At 33.4% G+C, this 13595-nt stretch overlaps 1 protein-coding gene across 2 annotated transcripts in view; it reads right to left on the reverse strand.

Annotated features, from left to right (window-relative positions):
* Positions 1-3241: 3241 nt before the first annotated feature.
* LOC139516503 (protein Smaug homolog 2-like) overlaps positions 3242-13595 on the reverse strand; it is a 33340-nt gene continuing 22986 nt past the window's right edge. For both annotated transcript variants that reach the window (XM_071306656.1, XM_071306657.1), the window contains exon 13: positions 3242-8154. In XM_071306656.1, the coding sequence (XP_071162757.1) occupies positions 8138-8154 (17 nt within the window). In that variant the 3' untranslated portion in view covers positions 3242-8137. The remainder of the gene's footprint in view (positions 8155-13595) is intronic.

Below are 13595 nucleotides of genomic sequence, written 5' to 3' on the forward strand. Positions count from 1 at the left end.
TTTGTTTGTGTTCGTGTGCGATTGATCTTTAAGGTTATGTTTCCTACCCAAACTTTAATTTTTGCTTCATTAATTAATTTTATTCACCCCAGCTACACTGTGGCAAAGGACATTGTAAACAAGAGACAAAAGATATTAAAGGGATATAAGTCAAAAACAAACTGATAGTCATGAAAAAAACACCAATGTATAGACAAATATCAGTACACAAAAAAGATTTGTCTTGTACTGTGGATTCATTATTATTTGTTGAATATAATTTTAGTGGATTTTGTGGGTACAAGTGAACCACAAAATTAAATGTAGAGAGTCTTATAACAACAACACTTTAGGGACTGCTAGTGTTGTTGTTATAAGACTCTCTACATTTTATGTTTTTTATCATAATGACCCTGCATACCCCGGGTATCCACTTTATGGACTCTACCGCACTACAGACTCACCAGGTGTTGGTTCACTTTCGTTTGTAATTCACAAAATTAAATGTTCAACAAATTGCATATTTTGTATAGGCTTGTATACAGACTTTAAACAAACCACAAAATTAAATATAAACAAACATAGATATAAGAAGATTGGGTATGTGTGCCAACAAGACAAATCTCCATCCAAGTCACAATTTGTAAAAGTAAACCATTCAAGGTTAAAGTACAGCCTTCAACACAGAGCCTTTGCTCACAATGATCATCAACCTATAAAGGGCCCCAAAAATGACTAGTGTAAACCATTAAATTAGGATACCAGTAACCAACAGTATATTCTTAAAACCAGATGCTCCGTAGGGCACAGCTTTATACGACCGCAGAAGTCGAACCCTGAACAGTTGGGACAAGTATAGACACAACATTCAAGTTTGATACAGCTCTGAATTTGGATTGTGATTAAATATTTGACACAACATCAGTTTCTGATACAGTATGAATGTGGTCTAAGAACTTAAACTAGAAAAAACTTTTAAATTGGACATTTAACTATTATGGTTCAATATACATAGTCAAAATACATGGTTAGATTCAGTATATCAAAGAACCCCATACATTCAATTTTTGTTGAAATCAAACAAAAGTTTATTTTTGTACCTCCATTTGGACCTACTTTAAAACTGCGCTCATAATTAATAATCTAAGTACATGTTAAGATTCAGCATATCATTCATTATCAAAGAACCCCAAGAATTCAATTTTTGTTAAAATCCAAATAACTTTAATTTTGGAACCTTTGGACCTTAATTTAGACCAACTATCAAGATTCTGAATACATAGTTAGATTTGGCATATCAAGGAACCCCAATAATTCAATGTTTGATGAAATTAAACAGATTAATTTTGGACCCTTTTGGCCCCCAATTCCTAAACTGTTAGGACCAAAAGTCCCAAATACATTCCCAACCTTCCTTTTGTTAACATTTCATAAATTTCTATTAACTAATACTAAAGTTATTGTGTGAAAACCAAGAAAAATGCTTATTTTGGCCCTTTTAGGGCCCATAATTCCCTAACTGTTCGGACCTAAACTCAAAAAATCAATCCCAACCTTCCAATTGTGGTTATTACGAAGCTTGTGTTTAAATTTCATAGATTTCTATTTACTTATACTTAAGTTATTGTGTGAAAACCAAGGAAAATGCTTATTTGGGCCCCTAATTCCTAAACTATTGTGACCACAACCCCAACCTTCCTCTAGGGATAATAAACAATTATAGAGATCCATTCACTAAAACTAATGTTATTGTCTAATTAAAATGTCAGGAAACTTAATGTGTCTTTGGACGATGCAGACAACATCATACCATTATACGACGAAAAAAATGTTTTGCTGTTGTATGAAAACGAGAAACACTTATTAAACCACATTAATAAACAGTAACTTAAGGTGGTACCTAACACTACAGGGAGATAACACTGTAAAGTCAGCTAAACGTTTTAATTACGTTGTGTTGTATAGGGAATTTTAAGCTTCCTAATGATCGAAATTGGTGTTTGTCAAACTGCTATATAACCAGTGTATTTATTCTGACAAAACGGTTGGTTCAAAATTTTGGAAATTTTTATATTTTTGTTAAAGGGGTAAAGTACATACTTTGTCAAAATTGAATTAAAATTAAACGAGCCAAATTAATTTTAGTGAAAGTGTTAGGTACCACCTTAATCCATAAAATTTGGTACCCAGGAAAATAAATTAACAGTAATCATTGTTCTAAAACAAGGGTTACAATTTAGATTTCCTAGAATTAATGGAAATGATTTAAAGAAATTGTAACCCTTGAATTGAAGTATAGAAATTAATATACTTATTTTAGCTTCAATTAGTTGGTAGGTGTTCTAAAGCCTTTTTCAGTCAGTTTTTGAGAACCAACAACTAGCAGGAACATTGGATTGTTGCTGGTCAGATTCAAAAGCCTGAAAAGTTTTTATGGCCCATTTATGGGCATTATGTTTTCTGGTCTGTCCCGCTTCAGGTTACAATTTATGGTCAAGGTAGTTTTTGATTAAGTGGAAGTCCAATCAACTTGAAACTTAGTAAACATGTTCCCTATGATATGATCTTTCTAATTTTGCATTAAAATTAGATATTTTATCCAATTTTATAGTCCACTGAACATAGAAAAAGATAGTTACGATGGGGCATTCTAGTACTTTGCACACATTCTTATTCAACATTAAATAGTCAAAAAGAAGAGATACAGAAGTACCTGGGCTCTCTGCCATAAAACTAATCTGTACTTGTAGCCCCAAAATTGTGCTTGAAACATCAAATTCAGTGTTTTGATTGGTTGATTTCCAAGTGTAAAAATTGTAATTGAATGTTTTATGACCATAGCGGCTTATCGGGCAAAACTGTTAACATGGGCAATGTTATTTAAATCTCACATAACTCATAGGCAAGGTGTTTTTCGATTTCTATCCTTATAGTTTTCCTGCCACATTTTGGTAATTCTCTCTAAGTACTCAAGCTCCCCCCACCAATGGAAATTCAAGTGTGCTCAAAGTGGCGTTTAACATTAATCAATCCTACCAATGATTTTCAGAATAGTCAGATAACTTTGAATTGACTTGTTGTCTATTATTGCTGCCTATTACAAGGAGTTTAATGTTATCGTAGTATTGAAATTTTCACTGCTTGATGGTATTGTTCACCAGTTTTATATATCTGTTTTGCTTATATTTTTGTAGAGAGATGAACACTTTTTCTTGTGGTAAATGATAATGTTGCGACTATTGGGAAATAAATTACAAAAGAATGTTTTCAATCATTTATTTCCCTCAAATACCAAAATAAGTTTGATGTTTTGCATGTAAATTCTAATGTGACAATTATGACTACTATCAAGATTCGTGTAAAAAGTTACTTGATTTTACAAAACAATTTAATATCACATTGGCTACATATGTATCTACACACTTGTACATTTCTCTGTAATTGACACTCAAGCAGATTCCTTGTATTTCCTTTACACATTTAGGTAAAATTTTTACATTTTAAATTGAATGAATAATTAATGCTCCTGATTTTGTATTTTTCGTTGCTTGTTTGCTAGTCTTTTATTTTAATTGACAAAATATTCTAAGTTATCAAGAACAGTAATCTCCAAATTAAAAAATACAGATATCTTCAAACAATACGGATGAAAATTTTATTTATCTGCTTTAGCAACATTAAATTCATTTTGTTGTCAAAAGCAATGTTTGTTCCCATACTCACAAAAATGTGTCTGACAAAAGAGCAATGATTTCTAAATAATACACAGTACAGAAAGATATGTGTAATAGAATTAAATTGTGGAGGGATTAAAACTTGACAATAATCACACAAGAAAACTAATTTATTAAAGGATCACAATTTTCATTTGTTTTTCATCAATCTTAAACAACACTTAGACAAGATAATAAGTGATATCTAATTTGTTAACATTCATTTCAAGTAAAAATAATTTCAGAAAAAACAAGTTTGGTTTCAGATGCTGAAAACAATTATAATATTCAACTCTTAACGAACAAATTGTCTAAACGTCTAAACATGATTAACAATAAAGAGATTCAACAAACATAATTTCTGCACCTCTATTAAACTATGATAAAACAAATAAGCCTGCAAATACCCTAGCCCCTGCCCTTAGATTTAATGCACATCTATAGTCAATACATATATAGGTAGAATATGTGCTATGAAAAATATTACATCTTTCAAAAATTTCAGTTTTAAAAAATAAAATTCAGGTAAAAAGACTTTTTGACTCTGTTGAAACCAGATATTTTTTTATCGAGAAACCTAATTTAATGTAACAGAAACTGCAAATTAATATTACATATTAAAAATAAAGCACTGTGAAATATGAATGCTGAGATCAATATTGGAATACTTTGAGTAGTTGTGAGGTAGTAACAACAAAGGTAAACCAGTGTGTCCAGACCTCCTGCCCCTTTACCTAGTCAAATTATGATGAATGCTAAGGTAAAAGCCTATCAACATCTAGCATAGCTTGTGATATGTAGTGAAAGCTCCATTTGCTCTACCTTTTAACAAAGTGGGTGTAGAGATTTAGTGTTGTACATTGATATCTTACATCCCTTCTTTACCATTTTTCAAAAATCACTGACATTTGAATTTTCCAAAAAAAAATAATTGAAAACTGAACAGATAAAGATGTTGCAACTTGTTATTTTATTGAATGTATTGCAGGCTTTTAAGTTTTATCATACACTAATATGACGCAAAAACAAACTGATAAATATAACAAGAGAAAAATGTAACAAAACATTTGTACAAGAAGCCTCAGGCATCAGATGATAACTACCTGCATTAACAGTGTAAAAGCAGTCTTGATAAATTGTAAAATATTTCTATAGTATAACACTGTTGTAAAAAGATTTTTATCTGACATATAAAATACTATATTCTGATAGTTAAATTTGACAAAGAGATTTGTAATGTAAAATAAATTAGTACATGCTTTGTATTCTGCAATTTCTCGTAAATCTAGATCTCTGATCTAGTGTGCAACTAAATCCAGTCTAGAGCCTATACGTGATTGTATATAGGGATAATAATAAATAAGTCTTTTACAATCTTAAATCGACTATCATGATTTTTGAACTGCATGCATATTAACATCAATACTATTGTAAACAGATATAAAAATAAAGAACCTGCCAAATACATCAATATTATTGGTATACAAGACTTGATTTTTTATAAATATTGTTACAGGTACTACAGACCAAAAACCTGTTTAGTTTTTTTAAAATGAGAATACACTTATAAATAAAATATTTAACAACTGCTCTTTATTTCTTGTGATGTGAAATAATGTTGCCACTTTAATAATAATCTATAAAGTAAGGCCACATAAAAAATTGTTTTAGACTCACAAAAATTTCACATACAACTTCCATTCCAGAATTCATATTTTACATTTTCAAAAATAATGTTCCTGGCAATTAGTGAAAATCAACACACAATAATTGAAGCCTTCCTAAAAAAAATAGAATCTAAAAAATTAATTAAGCATGGCCTAATGCTTACATTTCATTGAAGTCAGCAACAATCTTAGTTCTTAATTTTTTTTATAAATCTTTCAATCAAACCTATACAAATTTCATTCACTCACACAGGACTACTGTCCCGTCCTATATAATGAGGACACTATAAATAATTGAACACGTAATTACTACAACCTTCAAGTTTTGTAAAATACTAAGTCTGTTCTACAGTTTAATACCAGAATGATATATAATATTACATTCAAATAGTATGTCAAAACAAAAGGCCATAGAAGAATTAGTAACCCCTGCTCCAAGCAAGAAATTAACCTTGTGAAAAGAGGTATTTTTGTCTAAAAGTAAGGTCAAGTACCAAATATATAAAACAAATACTTTTTTATTTTCATAATCATCATCTTAAAATGTAGGTCTGCAGTTTTAAGAATGTTCTAACTTAAAAAAAACCTTAATAAAATCTAAAATGGTAAATTCTTTATTTAATCAATTAAGAAAACTAGACTTCCAAATACATAAAAAAAATCACCCTTAATGGCTTACAAAACCTCATTATTCCATTGTTATTATTTTCCCTATGAACAAATCTTTAGGCTTTGTTTTCCTTTTGAACCAGAGACAACCATTAACTCAAATAATAATAATTATATTTTCTCTGTTCAATTACTTTGGTTTTTCAAAGACAGTTGGTGCGGTTCCTTTTTTAGAAACAGAGCACACAGAGATGGAACTCATTTTTTTAAATTCATGATGGCCGCTTTACAGACCAAAAAATTTGCCTTGAAATGTTAAATCACACAAATGAAATAATGCATAATTTTCAAAGAGCCATCCCTGTATATCACATATAGGTAGAGAAATTCATTCTACTAGTGTCATTAAAGATTATCGTATTTAAAGAGAATTCTAGAATAATATACAAATTTAAGACAAGAGAATACTGCTGTGGTGATATACAATAACAAAAGCCTTCAAATGAGGTATATAAAGCATCTGTGATGCCACGATAATGACATCAGAATCAATTGTGCTTTCACCTATACTACTGGTGCATAAATTGTCACAAAAAATTGTACAGTGAAACCTGACTGAACCGAAAACATGTATAAACCAAACATGTTCTATTAAAGGCACTGTCATACCAACTGTATGGGTTGTGAACCTTGTAAAACCAAACATCGACGAAAACCGAACAAAATCTCAAGTCCTAAAGCAGTTAGATTTAAACAGGTTTCACTGTATATATATAATACTCACAATACTTCAAATGATTCATACAATGATTTCTTTGAGAAATATATGTACCAGAAATAATGAATTTGATTGGTACAGCATTACAAACATTCCTCCATCAAGGCACACACATACAAAGCTGCCTTGATTATATATAAACTGATCCAGCAGTTCAATAAATTATCATAGTTTTATATGTTTTGTAAAAGTACCCTTTATAACAGAGATGAGGTTTGTTTTGCAACCCTACAAAAAGCATGAAATTTTCTATCTTCTTTTTTTTTTTTTTAATGAAAATGAACCACTAAAAATTTCTTATCCAGGTTTTATATTGCCCAAATAATATTTTCATGAATAAAATATCTAGTTTATAAATCTGCAGGAATGCATTTAATAAATATGAATAGCTTCTTGGAATTGTGAATTTTTTTAAACATCAGAGCCCATTTTCCACCCTTTTATACTTTAATGCACTGAACACTTGCTAAAATTTTAAATGCTTTGTAGGGTTTCTATAAACATAAATTATGAACATAAATATAACTTAAGGAAAATAATCGGACAATCCTCTCAGAGGACTATTACGTCCACTACTATACACCTATTGTCTGCAGTAATTATATATTTTTTTTATACATCTACTACTAAATACATGGGCACATAGTGCAAAATCCTGATAATTATCTACACGTAAATCAGACCTACATCTAGTTTCCTCACACGTTTTATCGTAATTACATATAAAAAGAGTCTTCTCTCTATCTAATAACATGGCACTGTCTCATAAGAAGATGGTACATATTTTTCTAGTGTTTCTCAAAACATGAACCCAACCTCGCTTAATTATTTATAATTTCATACACTTCAATGACCTTTATACTGAACAAAAAAATGGCACGACATGGTTTTAATATGTGACTGGATTGACACTGCAAAATACTGATACAAACATTCATGTTCATGGTTGAGCAATGTATAAAGCACATTTTTTTTAATCATGATTTAGTTTTGCACCAATAAAGCAGAATGATAAAGTAAGAAATGTAAAAATAGACAGTTTTGTAAACAATGCATATTTTGATTTTCTAACAAAGACTGGTTTCAATTGGAAGGCACATGAGATCAATGACAATTTTCTACACAATACAACCTTACAAAAGGGACATATATATGTTGAATTTTTGGCAACATTCACATCTTAAAAACATTTCAGGTCATAATCATATTATTACAAGTTGTTTAACAACAGTTAAAATAACTTTAAAACTGTTTTTATCCAGTAATAACATATATACACATCACACAGTGATAAAATATGGCAAGCACCAGGTGTCCATAACCATCGTTTGAGCTGGAGTTTTTCAACACTGGTCTGTTTTACCCTGCTAAAAGATTGCCATTCCACACTATCATCTGTCATTCAAATCTGTAAAACATGAATAATTATCAAATGATTTGCATATCACGGAATATGTTTTATATGATTGGTCATTCCACACCATCATCGGTCATTAAAATCTGTAAAACATGATTAAATAATTATCATATGAAATGCATATTAGGGAATACTTTTATATGAATGGTCGAGATCATTCAAATCTATAAAACATGATTAAATAATTATTATATGATTTGCATATTAGGGAATATGTTTATTTATATACAGTAAGTGTCAAAGATTCACGACCTTGTTCAAACGTACCCAACGTTACTATTGTTGACGTAACGTTATTGTAACGCAAACTTGTATGGGATCTGAATTATAGAATTGAAAGCAACACAACGTCTTTTTATTGCCTACAAAAGCGAAGTACTAACCCTAGCATCATAGCATCTTACATATTGGTGACATGACCAGGATAAGCTGAAAGCAGTGAGAGGAGGCCACAGAAGCGCCGTAACCAGACAGATTCACAAAACTGACGAGAAAATCAACGAAGGAGAGATCACCCGACGGGACATTCATAGTGCCATTGAAAACCTTGAACGGAAACATGAACTTTTGCAGAAACTAGACGCTGAAATATTGGATTCCTTGGATGCAGAAAGTGTGGAACAGGAAATTTTGGATGCAGACGAATTTAATCAGCATATAGACATTAATATTCGCCGCTACAAAGAATGTGATTTGGAGTTGAGATCAAGTACACCCCAGGACTCGGTGAGTCAATTAACCTCAAGTATCGTACAAAATACTAGTACAACGCATTCATCTTCAAATAATTTCAATCATAATACAAATCAGCACATGCAAACATCGGCAAGTGCAAACTCACAAGGAGAATATGAGATCAACAGAGATCCGCCATTAAATGAAACTTATAAGTTCTATCACAAACTTCCAAAACTAGATTTGCCGACTTTTTCGGGAGATTTACTTCTATGGCAAACTTTCTGGGAATCGTACGAAACTACTGTCCATACAAACCCATCATTGACAAACGTACAACGTTTCACATACTTGAAGGCCCAGCTTCACGGAGAAGCGGAAAGTTGCATATCGGGATTGTCACTTACACACGCAAACTATGAGCAAGCAATTTCATTACTACAAGTGCGATATGGTCAACAAGGAATCATTATTGATGCACATATGCAAAAACTAGTCGATTTGCCAAACCCCACAATGTCATTAAACAGTCTCAGAACATTCTATGACAAAGTTGAAACTAGTATTAGAGGCCTAGAATCGCTAGGACAGTGTCAAACAAATTTTGGAACAGTACTTACACCCATCATCTTTAGAAAACTACCACCGGAATTGAGAACTACATTGACAAGAGAGCATGATACAAGTACATGGACCATAGACTTACTACGGAAGGCTATAGGTAAGGAGCTGCGCGCTCAACAAGCTGGCCACGCTATGAACACAGATAATTTAACCCCTACCGCATCGTTTGTAACAAAGGCTACAATGAAAGGAAATTATAGACAAGTCAATAGAGTACACACAAACTCCAGGAACAACACTGAATCGAATAAACCCAAGCCATGCATATTTTGCAACAAATCCCATTCAGCTGTTGATTGCTCAGAGATTAAAGATAATGCCAGTCGTTACGAAATAGTCAAGAAAAAACAACTTTGTTTCAACTGTTTTGGTAAACATAAGATATCAGAATGTAGATCACGATATAAATGTCGTAAATGTGACAAGAGACATCACACTGCTCTATGTAATCAGGAAACTCAAGCACCTGTACCCCCCGCTGATGCCGCCGCCGTCAATACAGTAAATGTTAATGGAGAAGAAAGTAACCCTATGTCAACGTTTTACACGTCAACACCACAAGCACAGGCACATACCGAGATACTTCTTAAGACAGCAGTAGCACCTGTATGGTTCGAGGATCGGAGCGTGATGTCTAACATTTTACTAGATGAAGGGTCTCAGAAATCATTTATTTCAGAAGATTTAGCAGCACAATTACAACTTAAACCTTGTGGAAATTCTACAATTAGTTTATCAACTTTTGGAAACGCCAACCAGAACGTGAGACACATGGATAAGGCTCAGATTACTTTAGAAATTGAAACTGGTGGATTTATTCCTATGGATGTACTGATAGTACCGCGCATTGCCGCACCCCTCAGTAATGTTACAAATGTCATCGCTTCAAAACTGCCATATCTCAAAGGATTACGATTAGCTAACCCAGTCACAGAGGATAGGAAATTTGAGCTTTCTCTTTTAATTGGAGCGGACTACTATTGGAGTATTGTGCAGGATCACATGATCAGAGGAGATGGGCCAACGGCCGTAAAATCCCGTTTGGGATACTTGTTGTCAGGACCGATGCATACTTTTACAGGAGAACAATCATCAACAGGAATGTTTAATGTACTGATTCAACATCAGCAAGAGGAAAGCAGCCTGGAAAAGTTTTGGGATTTAGAATCTATTGGTGTCAAAGCAGACGAATTAGAAACAACCACCATGAAAGACTTCAATGATGAATACGAAACAAAATGCATAACTTACCAAGATAATCGCTATACCGCAAAACTGCCATGGAGAAATGATTTCAATGAGTTACCTACGAACTATAATGTCACTTTACGCAGAACTTGTAATATGATCGATAGACTCAAAAAGGATACCAACATGCTGAAAATGTATGGCGACATAATTAAGGACCAAAAACGCCGAGGGTTCATCGAGCGGGTAACAGAAAATGGAAACCAGTCAAACAGAATTCACTACATTCCTCACCATGCAGTAAAAAAGGACTCATCTACGACTCCTATACGTATAGTCTATGATTGTAGTTGTCATGAATCACCTCACAAGGCTAGTTTAAACGATTGTCTCATGTCAGTTCCGCCGATGTTAATCGATTTGACGGGAATTTTAGCTAGATTCAGATTACACAAGCACGCAGTGACTACCGACATAGAGAAAGCGTTTTTGAATGTCGAACTGGATAAAGAAGATAGGGACGTCACAAGATTTTTTTGGTTGAGTGATCCATCTGACCCAGACAGTCCACTGATAACTTACTGTTTTAGAGTCGTTCTATTTGGAACTACATGCTCACCTTACATCTTGAATGCCACCCTTATGAAGCACTTCAAACTCAATTCTTGTAAAACAGCCGAGATACTGAAAAACGACCTGTATGTTGACAATGTTTTGTCAAGCTTCTGGGATGAGAAAGAAATGCTAAAATTCTACAGAGAATCAAGAGATTTATTGGCAAGAGGAGGATTCAATCTGAGATCATGGACGTCAAATAGCACAGAATTACTACGCTTAGCCCAATCTGAAAAATGCATAGAAAGAGATACGAACATCAAAATTCTTGGTCTCCGTTGGAATGTGAACAACGATCAAATCTCGTTTCGAAACAACATAAATACAACAACGGAAAGGATAATAACAAAACGTGAGATCTTAAAACAATCTTCAAACATTTATGATCCGCTAGGTCTGCTTAGCCCCGTCACCGTCAGAACAAAGATGTTAATGCAATTGTTGTGGAAAGAAAAGTTTGCATGGGACTGCCCTTTACCAAAAGAAATCGAATCAACATGGAGTGATTTGACCAAAGATCTACAATTTGCAATGAACATTGAGATTCCTAGATGTTATTTTGAGTGTTCAGGAATAACGGACATTGAAACAGCAGAATTACATATTTTCACAGATTCAAGTCAACTAGCTTATGGAACCTGTGCGTATCTTGTCACAGAAAAGGAGTCTGCATTAGTAATGGCAAAGAATCGAGTTGCCCCATTGAAAAGTGTCACTTTACCTAATCTTGAACTGATGGCTGCCCTTTTAGGGGCTCGACTTGCGAAACATCTACTTCTGGTGTGACAGTCAGATCGTTTTGAAATGGCTTCAATCAACAAAACAACTCAAAAAGTTTGTCGCAAACAGAGTCAAGGAAATTAAGGAGTCAAATGAAAATCAAAAATGGCGTTATTGTCCGACGGATGCAAATCCTGCAGATTTATTAACTAGAGGCATAACAGGAATGAAATTCATAAACAACAGATTATGGTTTCATGGACCCGAGTGGATAACAGACAAAACACAATGGCCAACATGGAGCGGAAACGAAATTGTTGAAAACGAGAATATAATGGAGATTCCCACTAATGAAACCTCAGAAAAACAGCACGTCTTACTCACATCTCAGAAACATCAAGAATTTGGCATACATAAGATTATGGATATCGAACGTTATAGCAGTTTGAAGACATTAATACGTGTTACAGCCTATGTAATAAGATTTATACAAAACTGTAAGTTAGCACGGAGTGATAGAACATTGTCGGAATTAACCGTTAATGAAATACAGCATGCTACATTGACATGGATACAAACGGTTCAGAAATCAGAATATCATGAAGTGTTTAATTATTTCAACAAATCTGTGACAGTTAAGCCGTCTATTGTAAGACAATTGAACTTGTACTTTGCCGCGGGAGAATTCAACATGCACCTTTGGAGGAATCAGCTAAACATCCATACTTGTTACCTCCGTTACATAGACTCACTTCACTCATTATTATGGATGCTCATATCAATCATTTACATGAAGGCGTCAACTCTACCGTAACACACTTGCGACAAGTATACTGGATACCTCGAATTCGTCAACGAGTCAAAGTTATTCTTAGAAAATGCGTTAACTGTCGGAAAGTAACAGGGCATGCTTACCAACAACCTGATCCACCGCCACTGCCCAAAGAGAGGTTACACGAGGATATACCGTTTACTGTTACAGGCGTAGACTTTGCTGGTCCTATGTATGTGCGAAATACAGATGATACAAAATCAAAGGTATACTTATGTTTGTTTACATGTGCGTCGACGAGAGCTGTTCATTTAGAACTTGTGAATAACTTATCAGAACCTACATTTATGTTAGCCTCCAGAAGATTCGCCAGCAGGAGATCCTTACCGAAGTTACTAATATCTGATAATGCACGAACTTTTGAAGCTGCCAGTCGAGAAATCAAACATCTTACAAACTCAAATTCAGTGCGCGAAAGTCTAAGCTCTACAGGAACAAATTGGAAATTTATTACAAAGAAAGCTCCGTGGTTTGGTGGTTTCTATGAACGGTTGATTGGGTTAACGAAAATGTGTTTAAAGAAAGTATTAGGAAGTAACTGTGTCGATTTAGAGACTTTACAAACTGTGTTAACAGAGATCGAAGCAACTCTCAATGATAGACCTCTAACGTATGTTTCATCCGATCTTACGGATCCAGAACCACTGACACCATCACATCTTTTGTATGGTCGAAAAATTACGCAACTTCCATATCCAGCTAGTGAAAACAATGGACATTTTGAACCAATTAACTTTAACAAACGTGTTCAATTACAAAGAGACATTCTAAACCACTT

The sequence above is a fragment of the Mytilus edulis genome, chromosome 3 (assembly GCF_963676685.1).
Source record: "Mytilus edulis chromosome 3, xbMytEdul2.2, whole genome shotgun sequence".
Classification (NCBI taxonomy): domain Eukaryota; kingdom Metazoa; phylum Mollusca; class Bivalvia; order Mytilida; family Mytilidae; genus Mytilus; species Mytilus edulis.